Genomic DNA, 25,372 nt, shown 5'->3' with positions numbered 1-25,372 from the left:
GCCAGCTACAGATGTCAGTCTTTCCCCCCCCCGATTTCCCCTCCCTCTTCTCAGTTTCTGTTCCCCTGAAAGACTGCCTTCCAAATCTCCAAATCTTTTTCTGAATCAATTCAGAGGTTTTGTTTGGTCTCCCGATTTGATTCGGTGATTCAGCCTCTGAATTAGGCTGAATCTTCTCTGAATTGAATCGGCGACTGAAGCTTTGCACACCACTACTATTTGTCCCCCAGCTTCTTAATCAGACTAACTTGAGATTTTACTTTTTTGCTTGTGTAACTAATACACTAGTGATGCATGAGATTTCCATCAGGAATTGCATGAAGATAGCACTGGTTCAGTTGGGCCATCCTCATAGCCCAGAAATGTGTTTCTAGTGACAGCTTTTTCATTTGCTTAAATGAAGCATTGATACTGCTGACTTGGCTGCAGTCAGCTTTAAAAGCAACATTGAAAATATTTCTATGCCAATTTTTAACTTTGAGAGAGATTTCTGCTTCTTTCAGCATCAGAACTTATATATTATTAATAAATCATCTGTGGGGGAAAATTTATAACATATTATAGCAGACTCATCATGTAGCGTGAGAGGGGATAGCAGTAAGAATCCAGCCTTGTGGAAGCTCGTGAAGACTTTGCACATCTGACTTCTAAGATGAACATGAAACTGATTAGTGAGCATTGTCTTAAGTTGTATTATTTGGTGTTTCTGCAGTAGATTTATTAACTTTAGCAGAGGCGTTTTTTCTAAGCAGCATCCTAGGTAAATGACAAACCTGTAAGAGCTGCTGCAGTTTTAATTTCCATTGAAAGTCCATTTAGATAAATGATGGAATGATTTATATGATCACAACTCTGTTCTGGCCTGGAACTTTATCTGCTATGATGGTATTGCTACCTCAAAGAAAGGAGTCAAGCCTTGTCAGCAGAGCACTGTCTAGACACTTGTCTATTGTACATAAAAGTGAAATCAGGCTATAGCTTTTTGGGCTGTTTGATAGTTTACCTGGTTTCAGATTGGTAATGTTTTGCCTGTCTCTATATTTTAGGCAACTTTCCTTATGGAGAGGTGTCTTCCTGGAGGAAGGCCACATCCTTTTGAACTAGTATTTCTCAGGAAGTCTGGAAAAATACCATCCCACAAACTACTTTCTGCTGTATCAACTTTGTACTTAAGAGTGCATACCTAATTGAACAAATCTCAGAAAGCTGCATTAACCTTTCTGTATTGTGACTTATTATGGTCTTTGAGTTAGGTAGCTGACAGTACTTTGTGTGGAAATTTTACATTTGTAGTACAAGGACTTTATCTCCAAGATAGTGCCGTTTGTGTGCTTTTTGAGTTGCATGCATGGATGGATGCCACACCTTCCAAACTATGAAAAAGTATTTTAAAACATGAATTAATATTTTGGACTTATTAGCTTTGTGTTCAAAATCTAAAAACCCAATGAAACCATTTCTTTCAAGCTTTGTTTTGTAGATTATCAAACCATGTCCTGTAGAAATTTGTTGTACAGTTGTGTGAGAAGCTCTAGGTGCGATGTCAGACAGAATGCAAACTAATGTTATCAAGAGATAATAATTTAAATCAAAAGTATGGGCAGGAGTAAGTGCATGAATTATTTAGACTGGATATACAGCAGTGTAATTCATTGCAGTATATTAAAGAGTTACATAATAAGAGTTTTTAATTATGTAGGATAAATGGGTATTTAAGAGCAAATGCCTGCTACTAAACAAAACAAGAAAGTATACTGAGAAATATGTTTATTGAAGATACCTCTTGCATCTATTTCAGTCAACAGCTTCATGAATTCCATAGATGGTTTCTAGACAGCAACAAGGGTTTATAAGCAGAAATGTGAAAATCTAGATTAACATAGTAAATAACTTTATTTTAAAAAATAGTCTCTTTAACTCTCTATTTTCTTCCAAGCAAAAATGATTCTGAAGAACTTTTATTTTAATATGATATTGAGTTTTCAGTGCAGAGCTGTCCCTCAAAACAGCTTTTGAATTTGGTAAATTTACCAGAAAGGCAAAAGACTGAATAGGCACTGAAATTGAATCACACTCCTGCTTATATGGGTTCATCTTTCTGCTGTTCAGGATTGAGATGCACAAACTGAATATATGAGGAAGGTTGCACTGCTGTTGCATCTGTTCTGTGAATAAATAATGTGGTCTTCAGGCTCCAAGGTGGTCAGCGTGGATGTCTGTTAAGGGTTAAATTTACAAATACAGTTGTTAAAAATAGAAAAAGAAAGCATTTGGAAAAGTAAAATAAAAGGAGGAAAGATTTGGCTTGTGTTTTTGAAAGCACTTTGGTTCCTGGGTCACCTTTGAAAATACAGCTTAAATCCATTGGAGTTAAGATCTAAACTGTTGAAGTCCATTTTGAAAACGGAATTCAAGCTTTTAAGTCACTTAAAGGCTTTTCAAAAATACCCTGGATCTGTAGTGATGTTCTGTTCCGTATTATTAACAACTTTGAGGGCATTTACATGTGTAAATGGAGATAGTGGCAACTTACATATGCCAGTAAAATTAAATTATAAATATTAGTCTAGATATTCTGCAGAATTGCAGTCTCATGGTGTAACTGTCTAGTGCAGAATTACTTTGAAGCATAACTCCTCCGCTGGTGTTAATGAAGTGTAGGCAGTTTTTTTGTTTGTATCCATTCTCAGCTCTGTTCTGAGTCTACGGACAAAGCTTGTTTGGAGAATGAAGGAGCCATAAATAGGTTCCTTGATACTGCACCCATCTCCTTTCCCAGGCTAAACTCTGGTCCATTGTATCTGATCCGAATATTCCTACGACAGTGTGGTTTTGAATATGCAATGATTTATTTGGAGCTAAAGACAGCACCACAGTTGTATTTTATGATAGTAACACTTTTCTATGTTCAGTCTTTTTTTGGTGATATATATCATTCTGTTTTGCCAATGTCTCATATCCTCTGAGCAGACAGCAACCTAAAAAGATACTGTAGGTATCCCTTATCCAGTGAAGCAGTTGAAAAAAGTCAGTGGATCAAACTGGAAAACAAGGGAGGATCTAGAATTACTCTGCTCGCTGTCTTATCTTTTTGTTTTAGTTTGGCTTGTGGTTAAATAAAATTTCTGGTGTTGATGATTGTTTTTGCAACATATTAGTCAAATATATAGCTTTTGACCCTGTTTTGAATATAGTGTTCATATTTAAGAATATTATTGTATCCCAGATGCCAGAGGATTTGAGAATATACTTTTGGAGTTAAGGTTTCTTTCCTGAAATTTATAATATTATAAAGAGGCAGGAGAAAAATAGCATTGTGAAAATGAGCTGTGACACTAGGAGGGGATGTAATTGGTGATGCACCCCAAACAGTAAAAGATAATAGAAATTAGATGGAAATTAATATTTTTCTGCAGTTTTCTTTAAGGTTACCCACAAGCTGATATAAACCCAGTGTAATCTGTCAAATTCAGTTCTTGATCTGTTGCAAGTGCCTACTCCAGTATGAAAACAAGGCAATCTGTACCAGTGTTAATTCTGTTTGCTAATAGGGGTTTACTTTGCTTTGCTAATAGCTTGCAACAACACACTACACTAGTGTCAGTCCAATCCCTGGTGCAGACACTATTCCCAAAACAGCTATGGTAAAAATCAGAAAGAAAGAAGTAGTTCTTATTTGCAGTCACAAACATATTAACAGATATTTAAAATTGCACTCATTTACAAATGTAAGGGTCCCCCCCCCCCCCCCCCACACACACAACTGGATGATTACTATTTAATGATCATATTATTCATGAATTCTACAGAAACCTCTCTTCAAATCTCTATGCAATATGGCTGCTTGCAGATGTTAAAGAAAACAAAAAAAAAAATAGCGCTTCAGTTTTAAACTTGGCATTATATCTGTCCTGAGCCCAGTCCATGCCAAGAAAAGGCAACACTTTAGTTGGACTTGACTCTGCAGCGTCTGAATAGATCAGATGCTTTATTGGGGCTTTTTTGTGCTTTTATCTAATAGCTGATTGAATCAGCTTTAGCTAAAAGTGCCAAAAAGCCTTGCTGAAGTGCCTGATCTATACAGACACTTTAGAGCCCAGTTCAAAAATTTTTTTCTTCTTCTTTTTTTTAGGCAAGCAGCCTATTTGGCCTTGAAAGAAACTCAGATGAATAATTAGTTCCAGCAAGGCTTTGCCTTATTTCAGATCTTCTGACAACCTATTGAAATGTCACTTGTAAACACTGGGAAAGGATACCGAGCACTCGTAGCATTACCAAGGTCGATTTTTTTTTTTTTGTCTAGTTTTCTGTAGATTTAAAACAGCTTCCACTATGAAGAAACTTCTGACTAGTTGATTTAATGAGTTTACTTTTGGAGTTAACATCCAGGGACATTCCATGGAGGCTACTGGAAAAATTCCTACCAACAGGAATGACCTGTGAATCATAGTTTGCTGTGTTAGTCTGAAGCCCAGTAGAAGGCAGAGAATGACTTGTATCACAATGCAAAACCCTGCAAGGCTTGGAACTGGCCTGATCTCTGATGGTAAGGAATTCTACAGCCAAACACCCTCATCAAAGAGCTCATCTGTGTTCCCTCCTTTAGACTTTGAATTGGTAGTGTGTCATCCATCATGTTCTTAACACCTGAAGATCTACTACTGGGGAACAGCATATAATTATCTTTTGTTTTTGTTTTTTTTGTTAAGCAACAGTAATATTTTTACAGTAATTTTGCTTTCCTTAAGTTGTATCCATCACCAGAACTCCTTATTGTTATAACATCATCATATCGTGATTATTGAATTAGTCCCACTGAAGGCTGTCTCTTCTACACACACACACACACACCCTTTTGACCTGAAGACCTCAGTCTTCTCTGATGACGCATGTTACGCTTTTAAAAAGTAAAAAGTCAAATGTTACTTCTTATTGTGAAATTGCCTTGGCACCAAGAATATGTAGCTGTGCCTCCCATCAAATGACAATTATGGTAGATAAACTAGACAGTTACCCCTCCAAACTCCTTATACAAAGCATTTATTTGATAGTATCTTGTGAATTCTCACTTGAAAAAAATTAATTCAGATTAAGTTTATCATCAATGCTGTGTACCGAATTTAAAACTAGATAGAGGATAATAAGTAAAAGGTAATGGAAGCTGCTGGAAACTTTTGGCTGAGGGTAAAATATCCAACTTAGAGAAGAAGGAAATTATATGCATGTTTCCAGAGTAATACCACATTTACTCAAATATGGGATTACCCTGAATATAAGATGCCCCCCCCATAATTAGGTTCTTTATAACATATATAGATTTTTCCATATAATTTTCCAGATATAGAATCTAATTATTGGAGGTTTGCCTTGAATTCGTTCCCCTCTTACTACTACAGCAGGGAAAATATACGTGGGGGGGTCGAATGGTCCCTTTGACCTCTGTCCCCCTTAGTATTTTTCCCCTGAAGCCCCTCTTTCCCCCCCCCCCTCCAATTATTATCAGACACTGCTCTCCCTGAGCATGTGGAAGTAAGCAGCAAATTTGGAAACAAGGACTTGAAATAAACATTCCTATATGCAAATTACTACAGGTAGACATACATGGTGCTTGGTTTATCCAGAATTGATGCATTTTACCTTTTTTTTTGTTTTGTTTTTGTTTTTTTTGTTGTTGCAAACTGTTGCAAGTTTTAGCACAGGTACTCCATGAACACGCTTTTAAGTAGCACTTTTGTACCTAGTTATACATAGTATAAATTATGCATGATATTCATCCAAAGCCCAAAGGCTCATGATTTATCATATAGTTCAGTGGGCTGGAGCCAAAAAGAGTCAATAACATTTCAAGCCCAGCATTTTTCAGTATGTGTGTACACTCTAAATACCCTCCAATTCCCCGCGGCCCCCCCCCCCTTCCCCCCTCCGAAAGGATTCATTTGCTAAGTAGCCCCTGGCTACTCATGACTGGAATTGGATGCTTTTGTCTTGAGTTCTGGGCTCCTCCAAAAATGTATATGCAGGTGAACCATGGAGCCACACTGATCACATGCAACGGACTGAGAGAGGGAGCAACAGAGCCTCTCACCTACAGAGGTTTCGTGATTTTTGCCAGATATTTAAAGTTAGTGAAGAAGCAGGAATCATTGGCAATGGTAAAGGCAGGTGCTGTTCAGATGTGGGAGTGAAGAAGTCGTCTAAATGTATTCAATGTAGTGTTTCATAGTGGGAATTTATACACAACCCTTTTCGTGGCGTGATGCACCAGTAATCCGATGTGTCGGTGCAGAGTTGATTAATCGAGTCTGCCATACATGCGAGCTGACGTGCACTGTGCTGTGTCATGTGCAGTTGTATAAGTGCAGAAATGTGCATCTGCACACAAAATGGCGGTGGCGTGCTTCGGTATATTTTAGTTCAAAAGTGCACTGCTGAACATTTCACCATTTATAGAAATGTATGCGCCACAGCGCCAGGTGCTTTAAAGGTGCTGGGCTAGTATTGCAATATGTCTAGGTGCCAGTTCCCTTCAGAAGGAACAGCCAGCTAGTTTTCTTTCTTTCTTTTTTTTTTTAAGGGCCACACCCACACAAAAAGGTTCACAGTAGCTAGGGTCAGGAGGGACCTGATCAGATCATCTAGCCTGACCCCCTGCTACAGGCAGGAATGAATGCTGGGTTCACAAGACCCCAGACAGGTGATCATCTAACCTGTTTTTGAATTTGCCCAAGTTAGGGGTGAGGACCATTTCCCTAGGAAGTTGGTTCCAGATTCTGACCACCCTAACTGTAAAATATTGCTTCCTGGTCTATAACCTAAACCTATTTTCCATCAGCTTATTACCATTGTTCCTTGTCACCCCAGGTGGTGCTGGGGAGAAAAGGGCTCTCCCTATTTGCTGTTGATTTCCCCTGATGAGTTTGTAGGCAGCCACCAGGTCCCCCCTCAGCCTCCTCTTGCTGAGGCTGAACAGGTTCAGGTCCCTCAGTCTTTCCTCGTAGGGCCTGTCCTGCTGCCCTCTCACCAAGCGGGTGGCCCTCCTCTGAACCCTCTCCAGGCTGGCCACATCCCTTTTGAAGTGTGGCGCCCAGTACTGGACGCAGTACTCCAACTGCGGCCTGACCAAAGTCGCATAGAGGGGGAGTATCATTTCTCTGGACCGGCTTGAGATGCACCTTTGGATACATGACAAGTTATGGCTGGCCTTGCTGGCTGCAGTCTGGCATTGGTGGCTCATGTTCATCTTGGAGTCAATAATGACTCCAAGATCCCTTTCCGCCTCTGTGCTTTCAAGAGGGGAACTCCCCAGCCTGTATGTATGCTGTGGATTCCTTCTCCCAAGGTGCAGCACCCTGCATTTGTCTACCTTGAACCCCATCCTATTCTCATCTGCCCACTTTTGTAGTCTGTCTAAATCTAGTTGCAGCCTCTCTCTCCCTTCAAGTGTGCCCACCTCACCCCACATCTTAGTGTCATCAGCAAACTTGGACAGCGTGCTTTCCACCCCCACATCCAAGTTGCTGATGAAGATGTTAAACAGTGCAGGTCCTTTCAGCCTTTTTGGCACCAGAGGGTGTTGGAGCTTGCTTCAGTGTCTGCTGCTTGCAGAGCTTAAAAAAATAAAAAACAAAACAAAAGTGCTCTTTACTGGAATAAGCAGCACATTACTTCAGCCTGGTTCTGCAGCGTCCATAAAGACTGGGTGCTTTGTCAGGGCTTTTTGGAGCTTTTTAACTAAAGCTGATTCAATCAGGTGTTAGATAAAAGCGGCAAAAATGCCCTGCTTAAAGTGTCCAATCGTTACAGATATTGGGCGAGCGAGGCTGAAGTAGCATGCTGCTGCTTCTGGGCATGTGCAGGGCTCAGCTCAGGAATACGCTGAGTTTAAAGTAAAATGCTGGTGGTGGGGTGTTGTTTTTTAAGCACCTTGAGTGCTGGCCTGGTATGGCAGTATCTCCAGGCTTTATTTTACAGGATTGGCTGTATTTAGTCAATTTCATAGTTTCCACATGATGTATTTAATTAGATTTCTTGTATGCATATATATAACATGAGTGGAGCACTCTTTATTTTTATGGGAAAACATTGCTTATCATACAGAGAATGATTGGTGTGATCACTGCTTTTTAAACTTTTTTTAATGGATTTTAATGTTACACTTCCATGTGGTGGTAGTGATAAAGATGTGTATGTTTCTTTATTTAAAATTAAAATGAATTTGCATTGTTTTAACCACTTGAGAAGGACAGAAAGAAACGTGTGCCCTCCTGACTCTGGGGGGCAGGATGCAAAATGGGCATAGCAAACTTCCCTGTCTCCCCTGCACTACCCGCAAGCCGCACACCACTGGTTTCCCCTTTTCACCCTTTACACCCACCATGCAGTTTCCCCCATGCTTCCCCTCCATGAGCCCCTATTGTATGAGCCATTCCAGCCTGGGGCAGATGGGCTCAGGTTTGGCTCAGGGCCCAGGGCCAGAGCTGAAGCTGAGTCACTGCTTGCCCTGGGCTGGTACTGAAATCTGAACTTTTTTTTCCCTCCCTCATGTTGATCTGGGGGGAAACCTTGTCTTGGATTCGAGTTAATACAGCATATATTTGGTCCATTCATGATCTCACATTATTTGGTTGTCAGAAACCTTTGGTTTACTAGGGAGATATTGGGGCTGTTTATGGAGGGAATTTTCAGTCTTTCCCTTCAGGATTTTGCACTCGGTTCCCTTGGTTGAGGGGTCATGCTCTCAGTTAGTTGCTCGTGTTTTCAACCTGGACTCATATGGCTCCGCACATGCTTCTTGAGGTCCAAGTAGCAGTGGCTTCCAAGAGTGCTTAGTTTTTCCCCCTTTGTTAGTAAAGAAGTTGCATTATTTTTCTTCAGATGTGGACTGACCTACCACACTTCTCAGTATCTTCATCATATTAAAGTTATTGCTACAAAACATGCTTTAAAGGGGACTGCTACACCAAAGAACACTTGGAAATTGTACCTGCTGGGTAATGCATCTTTCACATGTTCTTTCAGAAATTGCATTAAAACTGGGTTCTGTAATGTGCACTGGTTTCCTGTTTGTTCTGGGTGTAACTTCAATATTTGTCTTTGGCTTTTGATGTGCTGAATAGTTTGGATTATGTCTACCACAACAGTTATGAATGTCTGGGGACCTGGAGATAACATTTTGATGTAGATGGGAAATGAATATGGTCAGACTCTTTCAGTGGAGGTTATTTCCTTTCCACCTTTAATCTGATAAGAGTTGAAATGTATTGGGCTTTGAGCACAATACAAAACTATGTGTTCTCTGAGTCTGTCTTAGAGGGGCAGAAGGTGGACCATTTTATTTATACCGAGCTGGAAGAGTTTTGGCTAACACTTATTTTTGGTGCCAACTGAGAAACTTTCCAAAAAGAATTCAGTCTGGGATTTCTCCATTTATTATATAATGTGCATTTAAATAGTTGATGTTTATAGTTCTTGCTGCTGATCCCTGATTAATAGAATTAATAAACTAATTAGTGCTTTTCAGTTGCATCTGTTTGTGCGAAGCAGTTATATTTATCTGTTTATGGGCTTCTATCCAGTTTCTTGTTGTAGCTAGACTATATTATATCTGGTTTTTGTTTTTTAGGTTAAAGACTGACATGATTGGAGTATTTTTGTAGTTTTGGGAACTAATCAATAGCCATCTTTTCTTACATCATTCCTTCTATCATTTATATTTTGTTTTTTCTTTATCCAACACTTTTTCTTTTGTTCTCTAAATTTAAATTCAGTTTACTATGCTGCATTGCGAAATTGTGAACATTTATGCTTCAGTTGACGTTTTTTTGGTCCTTATTTCCCACATACATATTTTTCCTAAGAACCCATATTAACTTTAACTGCCTAATTTGATTTCTGGTTTTTATGCTTTTATTTCATGTAATTTGAGTGCTTACCCTATACTGCTGAAGTGGAAGTACATAACACTAGATTTGTCAGTGACGTAATTTTAATGAATTATCTGTCTGTCTCTGAAAGATATTTATCGAAGTGTGAGAAGTTTATTGTATTTGAAGATAATTTGGCTGGCTTTCTCAGAAACAGATGTCACACACGTTCAGAGAATTCAGTTTACACAGAGACTAAGGTAGTCTTTAGTCTTGGGCCATAGTCAAAAAGCAGTGCTTTATGTAGAGACCATTGAAATCTTAAGTAGCAGATTTCATTAAATGATTTGAAATGTTTTCTGTAGATTTTTTTTTTTTCAAATTCAGGACTCTTGATTTTCAGTTATGTAGCATGTGCTTCTATCCTTAATACATTGCAAGATGGATCATAAACTTATATTATACTGATTGCGTGAGGGAGAGTAAGGTTCATGCAGCTATAGTGTGGGTTGTAATCTGACCTCCCTTCAAGGGCTGTTCAATCTTATTAGTGTTCTCCTAGTACAGTTTCTAGTACTCTCTTGTAGGTGTGTAGGACTAGAATCACTCCATAATCATCTTGATTTTGCATTTTTCAATTTCAGGATGCTTTTATTCAGCTAGAGATTAGCTCAAAGCTAGATGTAGAAGCTAATGGTGTACTTTTGTACTACTGTATTTACTCAAATCCAAGATGAGGTTTTCTTTCCATTCAATATCGAGGGAATGCCACTTGCCTTGGATTTAAGTACAAGGTGGGGGTGGGTAGGCAGTTGTACCTGTGGCCCAGACCTAGCACTGGGGTACACAGTGGAGGAGGTGGGAGGTTGGAGCTTTTGTGGGTAACCTGTCCCAGTGTTTTACCACCCTAGTGAGAAAATTCTTCCTAATAGCTAATCTAAACTTGCCTTGCTGCAGCTTGAGACTGTTTTTCCTTGTTCTGTCATCTGCTACCACTGAAAACCTGAAAACAGTTTAGCTCTATCCTCTTTGGAACCCCACTTCCTGTAGTTGAAGGCTGCTATCAAATCTGCAAAATCAGAAGTGCTGGCAGCTTCTTCGCGTCACTTCCGCATACCCCCTGGGGCCTTACGCGTACCCCCGGGGGTACTTTGATCCCTGGTTGACAACCCCTGCTCTAGATTAAATAAGCCCAGTTTCCTCAGCGTGTCCTCATGAGTCATGTGTCTCAGCCCTTCACCATTTTTGGTGCCTTCTGGGGGACTCTCTCCAATTTATCCACATCCTTTCTGGAGTGGGGTGCCCAAAACTGAACACAGTACTCCAGATGTGGCCTCACCAGTGCTTAATAGAGGGGAATAATCACTTCCCTTGACCTACTGGCCACTCACCTACCAATGCAGCCCAGTATGCCATTAGCCTTCTTGGCAACAAGGGCACACTGCTGGCTCATATTCAGCTTAATTTCCACTGTAACCCCCAGGTCCTTTTCTGAAGAGCTGCTGCCCAGCCAGTCAGTTCCCAGCCTGTACCAGTCGGTACATGGGATTGTTTCATCCTAAGTGCAGGACGTTGAACTTGTCCTTGTTGAACTTGAGATTTCTTTTGGCCCAGTCCTCCAATTTTTCTAAGTCACTCTGAATCCTAGCCGTATCCTCCAGTGTATCTACTGCTCCCCCCCAGCTTGGTGTCATCTGCAAACTTGCTGAGGGTACACTCTCTGCCATCTTCCAGGTAGTTGATGAAGACCTTGAACAAAACCAGCCCCAGAACCGAACCCTGGGGCACACTCCACTTGATCCCGGCTACCAACTAGACATTGAGCCATTGATGTCTACTCTCTGAGCCTGATGCTCCAGCCAGATTTCTATCCACCTTACAATCCATTCACCCAGCCCATCCTTCCTTAGCTTACCTGCGAGAATGTTGTGGGAAACTGTATCAAAATCCTTGCTAAAATCAAGGTACGCCACATCCACCATTCTCCCTACATCCACAGAGCCAGTCATCTCCTCATAGAAGAGAATCAGGTTGGTCAGGCATAACTTGCCCTTTGTGAATCCATGCTGATTGTTTCTAATCAACTTTTTCTTTTCCAAGTGCTTAGAAATGGATTCCTTGAGAATCTGCTCCATGATTTTTCCAGGGACTGAGGTGTGAGACTGTTTGGTCTGTAGTTCCCTGATTTTAATATAAGAAATATTTAGTTTTTTATACAGACTATTTCATCTGTTGCACTCTACAGATAGAGATGAATATCATTTTCTCTATTTTACAGATGGAGAAAATTAAGTTCAGGGACGTGGAGAGATTCATTATTTAATCATTCTGAATTCACTTTGGGATTGTTAAAACATAATGCATTTGATCTCTGAGCTTGATCTCTATTATCAAGTTATCTGCGGTATTCTGTTTCCTCACCTGAAACATATCTTTAAATGCCTTGACCACAATATACGTACAACAGCAATTTGATAATGTGGTTTTTAAGATTTAGTTTATAAGAATTTTACTGTGGAGGGGTAGAATCAAATGACTCAACTCATCATGCAGTAATAAGGGAGAATAATTGAAGTATTTGTTCAGTAGTGAAAAAGTATTTAAATGGTATTGAAAATTAGAATTATTATTTTTTTTAGAATATGTTTGTTTAAAATATTTTCTAGTTTAGTTCCTACATGTGGTGTCTTTCCTATATGAAAAGATTAAATCCCTCCCCCCCCACCAGAAAACAAGAAAACCCAGCAACTACTGTTTGCTTTGATATATACCATCCCTTCTATTCCAAGGTGAATAAATCAATTTAATAGGAAGTGACATCAGTTATCATTGTGGCTGATCACTGGACTTGATGACCATTTCTTTTTTTTCTCTTAAGACTGGATAGGATGTTCACGAGAAAGGTTGCTTTAATTTTTAGATTTGCTTTTCAGAGATAAGTCACTTTTTGTACAGCTTTCCAAAATTAGAGTATAATTTTGTTAGGTTTTTTAAAATCCAAAGAATTCCATTTCTTGCAGTTCAAAATAAAACCTTCTGGTATATTTATTTAGGTTTAAATAATAGTAAAAGTACAAATACACATCTGTATAATATAGCTGTCCTGCCTATGAAGGTATTATTCCACTGCAGTCCTATTGTGACTACTGTTCATGCAGAGAGACATGAATTAGATTTAAACTAGCTGAATGACAGCTAGCAGTATAGCTACTCCTGTACAGAATACAGTGTAGGCGTAATTGCTTCTTGGGTAGGCTTTGCAGCCTATGCTCATCTCTGTGCTCCTGGTAGCAGTACCCAATATATCTTGCAGCAGCATGAACTGCCGAGTTACCTTTAAAAAAAACAACTCTGAAATTAAACAAGAATAAATTAACTCAACCAGCCTGTGAATCAGCTACAGAGTCTCCTTTTTATTTATTTTCCATCATCTCTGGCAACATAGAACCTGTACCTGTTAGAAAAAACAAAACAAATAGCATGGCTTTTTAATGGTAATATTCTTCCAGATTGGGGGAGAAATGCAAGTTTTTGCTAGTAATCCATTTGTTAATATTCATATGTATTAGATGCTGGAGGAAATTACGTTTATTATAGATGGTTATCAGTAACTGAGCTGACAAAGTGGATCGTATTAAGAATATAATTTACTAAATCTTTTATTTACAGATGCTAGTTCCTACTAATTTCCAAATTTACCCTTTTTTTCCCCCTCCCATTGCTAGGAAAATCAAGGGATTCCCAGTCTACCAGAATTGAATCTGAAGTTGTTCCAAAAGTTGCCAAAATGACTGTGTCCGGAAAGAAACAGTCTATGGGATTTGAAGTTCCATGGTAAGCCAAGTCTTCGTACATCAAGGTACTTTAACAGCTCTTCTTTCAGCCTGGTGCACCTGTAGCAAGTGTTCTTTTTTTTTTCTATTTTTACAGAGGTTTTAAATGTACATTCTACCAAGCTAACCATTTTGGCTTCTTTTTTGACTCATAATTACTTTCAGAAGATGGCACCTTACATTGTGAGTTTAACAAATCCTTTCACTATGAATAGTGCAGATAGATCAGCTAGACAAATTTGTTTAAGCATCCGCTTCGTAGAATGCTAAAAATCTCTGGAGTTTAGTTTGGTTTAAATTTAATATTCTAAAGGGAATTATGAGGCAAGTCACTTGAAACTATAGTAGGTTGTTTATTGGAAGAAGTATTAGATTAAATAATATATGCAGGTAAAAAAATAATTCTGGGCTAAATTCTGTTCAGCGCTAATGAAGCTTCCATTGACGTATTTTATGGAACTAACTAAGAACAAAATTTGCCCTTTTTTGTGCTTACCATGAATGGACAAAACTGGGAAGCTCAAGTTAAATTAGAAGTTGTTGAGCGGCAGCAGTCTTTCCTTTAATAAGATAAAGACTGAATGGGTTAGGAGAAAGAGTTATGAAAATAATTTGAGAATTCACAGCATTGACCCTGAATATGAATAGCTGTTGTGCTAAGTGTCATACATTGTAACATAAGATCTCCCGTTCCTCCTTTTTTGCATTAAAAAAGAAATGGAAGATTTGATATTAGAGCTATATCAGGAATAAAGAAAGATTGAAATCAACTATGAGAAAATTACATGGGCTGTTAGTTTTCAGCAACAGTAGTCCCAGGGGAAGGTTTGGGGGTAGGTGGTATATTCACACTCTCCCCTTTTCACTCGTTCCACTCAAAATTTAAAACGAACTGACTGGCAAGGACACCCAGATTTTCTATTTAGGCATATCCAATTGTTAGTTGACTAAATGGCTCATTATTATTTGCTTAGTTCCTGCTAATCTCTTTACTCCTTAGGTGTTAAAAACCCTTGATCTACTAACTGTCTGTTCTTTCTTCTACAATTATTCTGTCTGTTTTCTGGTCTGAATAATGTTTTTTCTCACCCTGTAACCTTCCCGATTAAAGGTGTTCCTTACTTAGGAACTAGACGGCTTTGTTCCTAGGGCATTGAAACCTACAACAAATTAGAGAAAGGCGGGGGAGGGGCAGGGCTGGGCTGTACGGTTGCATACTGGTCATAGGCGGAAGGGAGTTGCAGTGGTGAGGCAGTTGTTGCAGCAGATGGTGAAGGATGTGGGAGGTTGAATCAGTGGTGCAACCAGGGCGGCATAAAGCTGGACATGGGCAGATTCAGAGAGGTTGGTCTCCCCAGGTAGAGGTGCTGCAAGAAGCTAAAGTGAGTTCTCCCCTAACCCCAACTATTTTTGTATGTTGCCAGGTGGAGTTCAGCTTTGGGCTTGCTTTTGGGAGGGGAGGCATTGGGGAGTAGTCAATCCAGATAGGTTGAATGTCACTGAAATAGCTCTATGCCTCTAGCCCAGGGGTTTGCAACCGGGGGTATGTATAGGCCTCAGGGGGTATTCAGCAGAGGGTTAGAAAAATATGCATTGTATTAGCGTGGTACATTGTAACATATCTGTGCCCCTGTTTCAGAAACCTACATCTGTCTAGGTGTAATCTTAAATTTGACAGGAAAAATTATAGCAGCATTTCATGTGTCTTCAAGGACCTCAGAAGCAGCAACCATTACAAGCTTCTCCCTACAGCTCATCACTGCACACAGCTCATCATTGCATACAACCTTGATCTGGGGAGAACATTTTTAGGAGGAAGAGGACTATTCTTCAGGTTCATTCTGTCTTTTATATGCTGCTGCTGAGACTGTAAATAAAGTTGGCAATCCTGTTATGGGATTTTCAATCTCCTGGGGTATCTAAGGACAATGCATATCTTCTTTGGTAGTGGTTTTGTAATGTGGCAGCAGCTCATGGGGCCCCAGATCTCATGAAACGATCACTTCATACAGATTACTGAATAGTCACTGGATAGTAATGACTTCTTGTAGCTATTTGTCTGAGGTAAATTTTAACTTGTGAGCCTTTCAAAACTTTGCCAGTGTTGTTGGGGTGACTGTGAAATGCAGTTGATCAGAGACAGTTGTGTTCATAACAAGCAGTGACTCCAGGAAAAATCCTGTCTCCACTGAACTTGGTGGTAAAACTCCCATTGACTTCAGTAGTCACAGGATATCCTCCAGCTTGGGTGTTTACTATGGCACCTGCTATAGTTTGTGGTTCTGTATGGGAAGTGGTAACACCCATTGCTCTGAGTAAAAGTTTAAAAAAAGAGAGAGGAGGGGGTAGTGAGGGAGAAGCAGATGTCTAAGTGATAAAGCCCTCTATTTTAGTTTTTCAGGGTCCGACATTTTTTTTATGTGCCCACAATTTAAAAGACACACATTTTAGAAGTATATTTTATTGCTTAATATCAAAAATATTTGGAACTTGGTGTGCCTTTAATATAAGCTGAACAATGGCTACACTGTGTCTCTGCATGCAGTGTGGAGGCGGCCTGTTATTTCTTCAAACAAAGATGCTAATGCTCACCTTTATGCATGAGCACCCCAGGAAGGATATTAAGAACAGAGTACTGTATTAACTCAAATCAAAGACAGGTTTTTTCCCCCCAGGAGGGGGCAGGGCAGGCAGTTGCTGTGGCTCTAACTAGCCCTGAGCCTAGGTCAGGGCCAGAGTCAGACCCACAATAGCCTCCTGGCCCCCTTGACTTGCCCTCTGTAGCTTTTCCCCTCCCCTATCCCCTTTACTGTCAGGTGCAGCTTGACTCCAGCTCTGCCTGGATTGCCTCCCAGGCATTAGCACATGGAAACTGTCTCCTGCATGGCCAATCAGTACTGCTGACACCATTGCATTGCCTGCCTGGCCAGTTAACAGCACTGACACTGCTGCATGGCCTGGAAAGGGCTGAGCTTCCACACGCTGTGTTCCACTAGGGAACAGAGCCTTGGAAAAATTATAACAACTTACAAGTTTTCCATATATAGAATCTGATTATTGGGGGTTGTCTTAAATTCAGAATTGATTTAGATTTGAGTAAGTGTGGTGTCTACAAAAAATGGAAGAAAGGATTGATCAGGAAAGAATGTTGTCTTTCAGAGATTTAGAAGTGCAAGGATATAATAAAAATTGCCGAAGTCAAGCTGCGTTAGTCCTTGTGGAGCAAGGTGTATCAAACATCTGGTCTACAGGCTGTATCTGGCCGGCAGAGCCCTGCTGTCCAGCCTGGGGTGCTGCCCCTGGGTCTGATCGGTCTATAGGGCATGGTGTGTCCCTGTGGCACGGGGCAGGATTTGGCCCACAGACATCTTCCCCCTCTCTGTCCACCAGCATACCTGGATCAGTTGGCTGCTGCAGCTGGTCTGGGATCTGCACATGCAGCGCAGTCTGGCCAGAGGGGCAACTGCACTGAACATGGTGCCCACCCCAGCCAGACTGCACAGCACATGGTGCCTGCCCCAGCACTCCAGGACAGCGCCACAAGCAGCGCTTGCTTCAGCCTGTGCAGGACCTGTGCTGCATGTAGTATCTCCAAGTGCTGCATGCAGCATGAATTCCAGATTGACTTAAGTGGGCACAGAGTACAGCACACATCCCAGAGCGGGCACCACTGTGCTGGGGGAGGAGGTCGGTGGGCCCAGACTGGCCCCCTGTCACTCATCCAGCCCGTGGGGGAGACCAGAGAAGGCCAAAACAAGAAAATTATTTTATGGGAGGATGTGAGGAGTGCTTGGCTTGCTCTTTAGCCGAGCAAAACAAAGGCTTTTTTTTACTTCACTCTCCCCCTTCCCCCTCCCAGGAATCAAAGGTCATCTGTCAGATCACAAGTACAGTCGGCAGCAAGATCAGGGGATTAGATAATCAGCCGAAGGGAGGGAAAGAATGGATCAGATGACTTAGACAAGCTGGATGTTTTTGAATCAGCGGGGTTGTATGAAGTTCACCCTAGAGTACTCAAGGAAGTGGCTGAGGTAATTTCAGAGGTTAGTTGAGATCCAAGAAGACTAGAGAAACCTACTGGCCATTTTTAAAAGGAGGAAAGAGAGAGAATTACAGATCAGTTGCTTGAATTTTGATAACTGGAAAGATATTGAAGCAGGGGTTTCTGCAGGGCTCTCTACACATCTAGATATTTGGCAGTACAGGAGCAATGGCACCACTGCTCTGCTGCCAAATTTTTGGACCTGTGAGGGGCCTCAGGCCCTGTGCTGGGATAAAGGCATCTGATACCAGTGCCCAGGGGCATTGCTGGCTCCAATCCTGGCATACAGAGGCCATGAGGGGGTGGTTCCACGCCCCAGGGCCTGATCCTGGCATGTGGGGCTCTGTCTGACCTGTGGACTGGCTTCACACTACTCATCTGGCCTGTGGGGCCATAAGATTGAGCTTCAAAGTATTGTTTTAAAGTTTTTAGGGCATGAATGACCACCTGGTGGCATGTGTCACAGTTATCAGTGGCTTAATATAAAAGCAGGAGAAGGTATCAGTCCAAGTCCTTCAGATGTATGTCCTAGGTTAGGTACTTTTCAATATCTTAATGACTTCAAAGAATTGAGTGTATGTGTAATACATTTGCAGATTACACCAATTGGGTGGAGTGGTACATACTTTTGGAGGATGGGATCAGGATTCATAATGACCTGCAGAGATTGGATAAATGATCTGAAATAAATTTGCAATGTACTGCATTTAGGGAAGAGCAATCAAATGCAAACTACAAAATGGGGAATGACCGCCTAGGCCTCAGTATTAGAGAAAAGGACCTGAGTGTTACATTGGCTTGCAAAATGAATACAATTCAACAGTGTAATATTATTGCCAAAAATTTGTACTAATATGCTGTTAATTAGCAGGAATGCTGTGATCTTTTTATACTATTCAACAGTAGTGGTACGTCATTTGGAATACTGTTTCCAGTTTTGGGCACTCCACTTCATGAGAGATGTGGAGCAAATGGATAGAGTTGAGAGGAGAGTAACAAACATGTATTAGAGGTGTAGAAAGCAGCATATGGGGACACTTGTTAGAGCTGGATTTAGTTAGTTTGGAGAGTAAAAGACTTGGGGGGATGGGACTGATTAGTCTTCCAATACAACAAGGGTTCTTATAAAGATGATGGTGATAAGCTGTTTTTTCCACATAGGACAGGACAGTAATGAGTTTAAATTACAACAAGGAAAATTAATAAGAATTTTCTATCTTTGAGGGTGGTGAAGTATTGGAACAGATTACCTTGAGAGGCTGTGAAATCTCAGTTACTGGAAGCTTTTAGGAGAAGAGAAATACTTGCCTGGGATGGGCTTGAGCAGGCTTCCTTGAGCAGGAAGTTACATGGATGACCTCCTGAGGTTCCTTCTAGCTGTTTTCCTATTATTTAATTAAATGCTTTAGGGAGGGGGAGACCAGGGAAGGCTTAAAACTATTTGAGCTTAAGGACAATGCTGGCATTTAGACAAATGGGTATAAACTAGACGTGAACAAATTTAGATAGGAAATTTGAAAAAAAAAAAAGTTCATAAACACAAGAGTAATCAGGTATTTTAACAGCCTTCCAAAGAACCTAACTTCTTTTAAGATAAGCTTAATATATGTATGAAATGGATTATACGGTGTGGTGCCTGCAACAGCACCACTGGATGCGAGTGGTGTTTGGGAGGGTTAGTTGGCATAGCTTTTGTGGATGTTTGAGCAGGGAAGTGATGATTGTTGGAAGATGGAGTTCTCAGGTTTTGAGGTGGTATTTGCAGAGTCATGTCTGCTTGTTTATTGGACAGGGTTGGGTAGGAAGCATATTTAAAACTTGTATAGGCATAGAAACAACCGCAATGTAAAATTGCTGTTAGTTCTCAGGTAAGTAGTTAAGACTTAGTAATTTCTGGAAAATATTCTACAACTAACGTACAGCAATAGAGAAGTGATACTGAGGAATAGACTCTAGAAACATTTAAATATAACTAACCAAGTAAACAAATGAGAAGCTGCCTATCTTTTTCAAGTCTGTTTCTCCAGATACTTTGGCTTTGCAAGGTGTTTGGGCAGTCTTGGTATGACAGTCTTTATGGAATACATTTTGAGAAGCAGCAGACACACTTCTGATTTATTTTTTTCTGGCTCACCTTAATTGCAGTTTCACATAGGTTCTTTACTTTTGTTTTTGATAAACTGACAATGAAAGGGGGGAGAAGAAAGTGGCTTGTCATCCACAAAGTCAAGTTTGACCTTTGTTCTTATACTGGTACTTCTCTCCAGGTTTTTAATCGTCATGAAGTTTCAAGAGCCAGACTTTGAGAATGAAAAATTATATACGGGCTTTCAAATATGTGCAAGCCATATGTTTTAATCTGAAAGTACTCATTGCTAAAATTAGTGAATATATAGTATAATGTATCTGAAAAAACAATTAAGAAAACAAGAGAGAATTTTAATTTTGATGGAAAAAGCTTGACCCAAAGTAAAATATGTATGAGCGTTTAAACATCTTAAATAATGTAAGACTAATGAAAACTGATTTGGCCTACTTTCTGACTTGAAACATTTTAAATCTACTTCAGATTCTCAGAAACCTTTCTTATTAGTTATGTCCTTTTTGGTGTCTGTCTCCTTTTATGAAGTAAATTCATTTCTAAACTGACAGTAGGAAAGATGGTTTTGAATCAAAACTATCATAGTTTAAACCTGACATGCTAATTGTTTCGACAGTGTTTCCCACCAAGAAGAAAAAAAAATGTCCCAAATGGTAGACTAGGCACTAATGTAAATTATTTTTTACTAAAATAAAGCATACATGGCTGAACTAGCATGCAAAAAAAACCCAAACAAAAAACAAGTTGCAAAAAGCTCTGGGATTGGAAGCAAAGCAGAGTGTGTGCAGATACCATAACTAGAGATGTAATTCTTTGTTTCCCCATATTTTTAAGGCAGTAATTGTCCAGTGCAGTTCATATTATTTGGGTTATCATAGTATAGTACTGTCATGTTGTGTTTTTGTTCCTACCTAGCTGTGTGCAGTTCTGCCTTGCAGTGTTGCCCAGCCACGTTTACATGCATTTAAATCAGTATATTTTGAGGGTCAGAGCGTTAGCCAGCATGGAAACTTTTACTAATGAGAACTTTTTTTGTGTGTTTAGTTCTATCTGTAGTGATCATCACCATAGTAACTGAGCAGTTCCCATTAATTCCATGAATTTGACAATGCAATAATGATATGAATTATGGGCAATATCCCAATTTTTAGATGGAGGGCTGAGAAAATATGCAATATACTCAGGACTGTGCAGTCAATTTTAGGCAAAGCAAGATAGCAAGATAAAAGTCCAGATAATCCTGAACTCTTGAGCTGTTTCATTACCTGTAAAACTTTCTTTTGTTTTCTTGCTCTTTTAAATCTGCTGTCCTTATCACACGTGTTCATAAACATTACAACAATGTTGGGTTGAGTTGGAGAGGGAACCATATTTTTAAAAGGTAGTGACACATCTCCCCACTTTCTGCTGATTATTCACAGAATCCATGCCCGAGCAAATTTGAGGATCTGCTTCTAGTCTTCTACATTTTATTAACATTGTTCTACATTTTGAGGAATACCACAATAAAATAATCTAGCTTTATTTTATTAAAAGCATACTGGCATTTTGGAGAATACAATCCAGTGAATAACATTCAGTGACAGATCATCCTCAGCAAAGTCTGATTTGTTTTTTTCCCCCTCCCTGTTTCTTTCAAAAGCTGTTATTTGGTACTTGGAATTTTTAAAATTATTATTCCATATGCTGGAAGTTGAAAAACATTTAGAAATCTATGTTGGAATTTAGAAAAGGTTTGAAACTATCTGGTGTTATCCTAATCAGTAGGGGCACTTTACATGTGCTCCAACACATTCTGATTAATCGAGTTTGCTGGAGCGTTCTAATCATGCTCCTGCATGCTGCAGCATCTCATATATTCAGCATCCCTGTGTTTCAAAATGGGTTCTGGGTCCCAACTGTGCATGGTCCCCATGGCTGGGAGCCCCTCAGCAAAGGGGGGCTACCAGCCATGGGTGCCTACTTATTGCCGAAGCAGGGGGAGCCCAGGATCAGACTCCCCCTGCTCCAGCAATAAGATACAATAAGATCTAACATGCAATCCCAGTTGTGCCTCCTGCCATGCACATGTGGCAGGAGGCATGATTGTGTGGATCACACATTAGATCCAGTTGTGCCTTTAACTGCACGAGTAGAGGGAGCCTGACAACAACATGTTCTAAAAAAATTTCAGAACTGCTGGCATTCTGCTTAATTAGGATCTCTTAAAATTGCTCGTGTAGGATTAAAGAATTATAACTATAAGAAGCCAAGAAAAATGCTGGTAAGGAAGCATTGCTTAGGTAACATTGGAAATCAATTTATCTAGTTCTTTTTTTGTGATCTGGTCCTTGAATTCTGAGTCATGCAAGTAATCCTATTGAACCATAAAGAATAGGAATGAGACAAACACCCACTTGTATGTTGTTAATTGCTAGACACTGCAGTGACTTTCTTGACTGCAGTATTAACTTACACGATTGGTCTCTGGGGGGTGAGCATTCCACTTAGCCTAGCTGGTGTGTGAATAGCCATACTGCAAAGCTATATTTGATCATGCCTATTTAACTGCTACCAGTCGTCTCACACAAGTGATATGCTGAGACTTCAGAGTATGACTCAGTCTCTTTGCAGTGCCGTAAATTGAACTACTCTGATTTTCTTTTCTTTTCTCTGAGTCAGTTGTAGAAGGGAAACCTTGCCTAACTTGAACATGCAGGGGGGAATTAGACAAAGGCTTTAGAGGATGCTACTTCTGCCTGAAGAAGGGTGTTTGTAGCTGAAAGATTGCAAAAAAGAATTTTCTCAACTATTTTAGTTAATCTAATAGAAGATATCAGATTTACCCAAAGAACCTTGTCTGCCTATGTCCTTAGACCAACATGGCTACAACCAACACCCTTCAGCACTTAAATGGCTAATCTGTATTCACACTACAAAGTGGATGGGTTACCAGCACCTGTGTTAGCAGCACTTGGGTTCCAGTCTGTACCCCAGGATGGGCCAGTTGGGAAGCACCATTATACTCGAGTGAGATTTAGTTGTCCTCAAGTCGGCTCCCATTCACACACAGCACTCAGGTTAAAAGCCTATGTTAACTCTTCAATGAATATAAACCCTCAGGAATTACTCTTTAAACTGTCCCTTGCCTTTCCATCAAGGAACTGGCTGTGAGAAGGAGGTTCTTGTCTATCTGAATTTTACATATTTTATGGGATACTTTCTTATCTTGCTTTTCTACAGGCTGTTTTCAGGCAAGATATTCAGAGTCTCTAACTATGTGGTTTGTGTCCAGTTGCTTATCACTTCCATGTTAACAGTCTTTTACTATTTATTGGAGATTTTTAATTTGAAGGCTTGGTGGTTAACTAAAGAGACACGACCTTCTTTCTCTGCTGCTGTAAGGCTTCTATGGCACTCCTATAATCCTTGTTTTCTGTTTGTTTTCTGTAGTGTGGTTGCTGAAGAGAATGGCCACGGTGCTAGCGCATCTGAAAAAAGACCACCATCTGAAGATACCAGTGTTACTTCTGGGTTAGTTGAGACAGTCTCAAAATCAGCTCTTCCATCCCAAACAACGCAGGTGTCAGAAGAACAGAGTGCAGCACCTACTCCAGTGAAAAAGTCTAGCAAGATGAAACAACAAATAGATGTGAAAGCAGAACTGGAAAAGAGGCAAGGAGGAAAGCAACTGCTGAATTTGGTGGTAATAGGTAATGCCCTTTTAAAAAAAAAAAAAAAAATCTTTAGGCCAGGTTGGAGATTCAGGAATCTGTGCTGGTTAAATCTGGAAGCGATAGAGAAGCAAATGTGTTCCTTGCTCTCAAGCCCATCTGCTTGGCCATTGCTATATAGAAGGACCCACTTTTGGTGTTAATTAGACTAACATGCATACATACATACTAAAAGACATACATCTTTCTAGAGTAACTTTGATGGTACAGAGGTGTTCGTCATGTTAGTCTTACTGAAATTATATGTTTCTCTGCCTTGATACTATATATAGTAGTTCTGTGAATTGCAGGAATATGAAAAAAAAACCCTTTTAGCAGACTACATTTCACATGCACCGGTGTATTTATTTTCTAACTATGTTATGTAGCTAATATATGAAAAAGTGACATTTCTCCAATGTTTCTTTTCCTCTTTAGGTCATGTTGATGCAGGCAAAAGTACTTTAATGGGTCATTTACTCTACCTTCTGGGAAATGTGAACAAAAGAACAATGCACAAATATGAACAGGAATCTAAAAAGGCTGGAAAAGCTTCATTTGCCTATGCATGGGTCTTGGATGAAACTGGAGAAGAAAGAGAAAGGTAAGCAGTTTACCTTATAGTGTGAATTAACATTTTCTCTGCTAAAACAACTCTGTTAGGAAATATTATTAAACTAATTGTTATGTTATGACTACATTAAAAGTGTTAAGAATAAAACATTACACAAAATGTAATATTTCCTAGGAAGATAGATACACACCACTGAAAGGAAAGGAGGGATTCTGGTTTAGTTGTGTGAAATCAGGCAGAGAAGTTGGAAATCCTTTTGGATTATGCTGTAGACTGCAGTGTGGCTATGCTAACTTTTAAATGGGTTAGCTCAGGCACCCCAGGTACTTAGCTGTGGCAGCATGGGGCTCTATGCTGCAGAATTTAGTCTTGTTAACTCAGCTGTTTGTACTGTGTTGCAGACTATAGAGCAGATGTGCCCTTTGGTAAAATCTTCCCTTTGAGGAGCTGGCAGTTTTTATGAACCAAGTAATCGGGGCAGGTGAAGGAGTTTAAGGAAGATGATATTTTTTTGGTTCATCACGTATGACTCGGACCAAATATCTAATTTACTCTCAGTAAATTAATTGTATAGCACACTAGCATCTGGCAGTAGCATGTTAGCTTGCTATAATATATATTAATTTTGTTAACTGTATTTTAAATTGTTTTATGTTGAAGAAGTGCATGAAGAAGTGATGAAGATAGCTAGAAAGCAAAAATAGTAAAGACTGCATCTGTGGACAGTGGCACTCTGTATTTGTAAAAAGATGGAGTTTAATAGCCTACCACAGTTTTTCTGATATTCTTTAGTATCTTGGGTTTCATTTGAAACCACAGGGAGAAGTTTATTTATCTAATGTAATTGTATCTTATGGTATACTCATAGCCCATGGTATCATGGTATTCAAGCTCCTCTGGATGCACAGATAACCTTGAAAAAGTAAACTGATGCAGAAGAATGTTGGGGTGGGGTGCAGTGGGTTGCAGAGAACATAGGGTTTCTTTTAACACAAATGTGTTTAAACACACTCCTACAGCATTCAGACCTAAAGTTAGACTTTGACATAGGCCACTTACACACAACAGACCTGTGAGTGTAAAGGCAAATAAACTAAAAAGGACTGCATCACAGGTGAAAACCTGAAAATGGTTTTATCAAATATTTGTATAATCCTAGAATTTCAAATCTTGAAGAGAAAATTGACCCGGTCTGCTTTATAAAACATTTCAAATTGTTACTGAACACTAAAGGAGTGTTCAAGTAAAGGACTTATGTTATGGAAAC

At 39.8% G+C, this 25,372-nt stretch overlaps 1 protein-coding gene across 4 annotated transcripts in view; it reads left to right on the top strand.

Annotated features, from left to right (window-relative positions):
* Window positions 1–25,372, top strand: part of HBS1L (HBS1 like translational GTPase) — a 102,252-nt gene that overhangs the window by 57,569 nt on the left and 19,311 nt on the right. For all 4 annotated transcript variants that reach the window (XM_006264437.4, XM_006264436.4, XM_019479495.2 and 1 more), the window contains 3 exons: window positions 13,589–13,697; window positions 23,272–23,531; window positions 23,970–24,135. In XM_006264437.4, the coding sequence (XP_006264499.2) occupies window positions 13,589–13,697; window positions 23,272–23,531; window positions 23,970–24,135 (535 nt within the window). The remainder of the gene's footprint in view (window positions 1–13,588; window positions 13,698–23,271; window positions 23,532–23,969; window positions 24,136–25,372) is intronic.

The sequence above is a fragment of the Alligator mississippiensis genome, chromosome 1, assembly GCF_030867095.1.
Source record: "Alligator mississippiensis isolate rAllMis1 chromosome 1, rAllMis1, whole genome shotgun sequence".
NCBI lineage: Eukaryota > Metazoa > Chordata > Crocodylia > Alligatoridae > Alligator > Alligator mississippiensis.
This window is presented reverse-complemented; position numbering and strand designations above follow the sequence as displayed.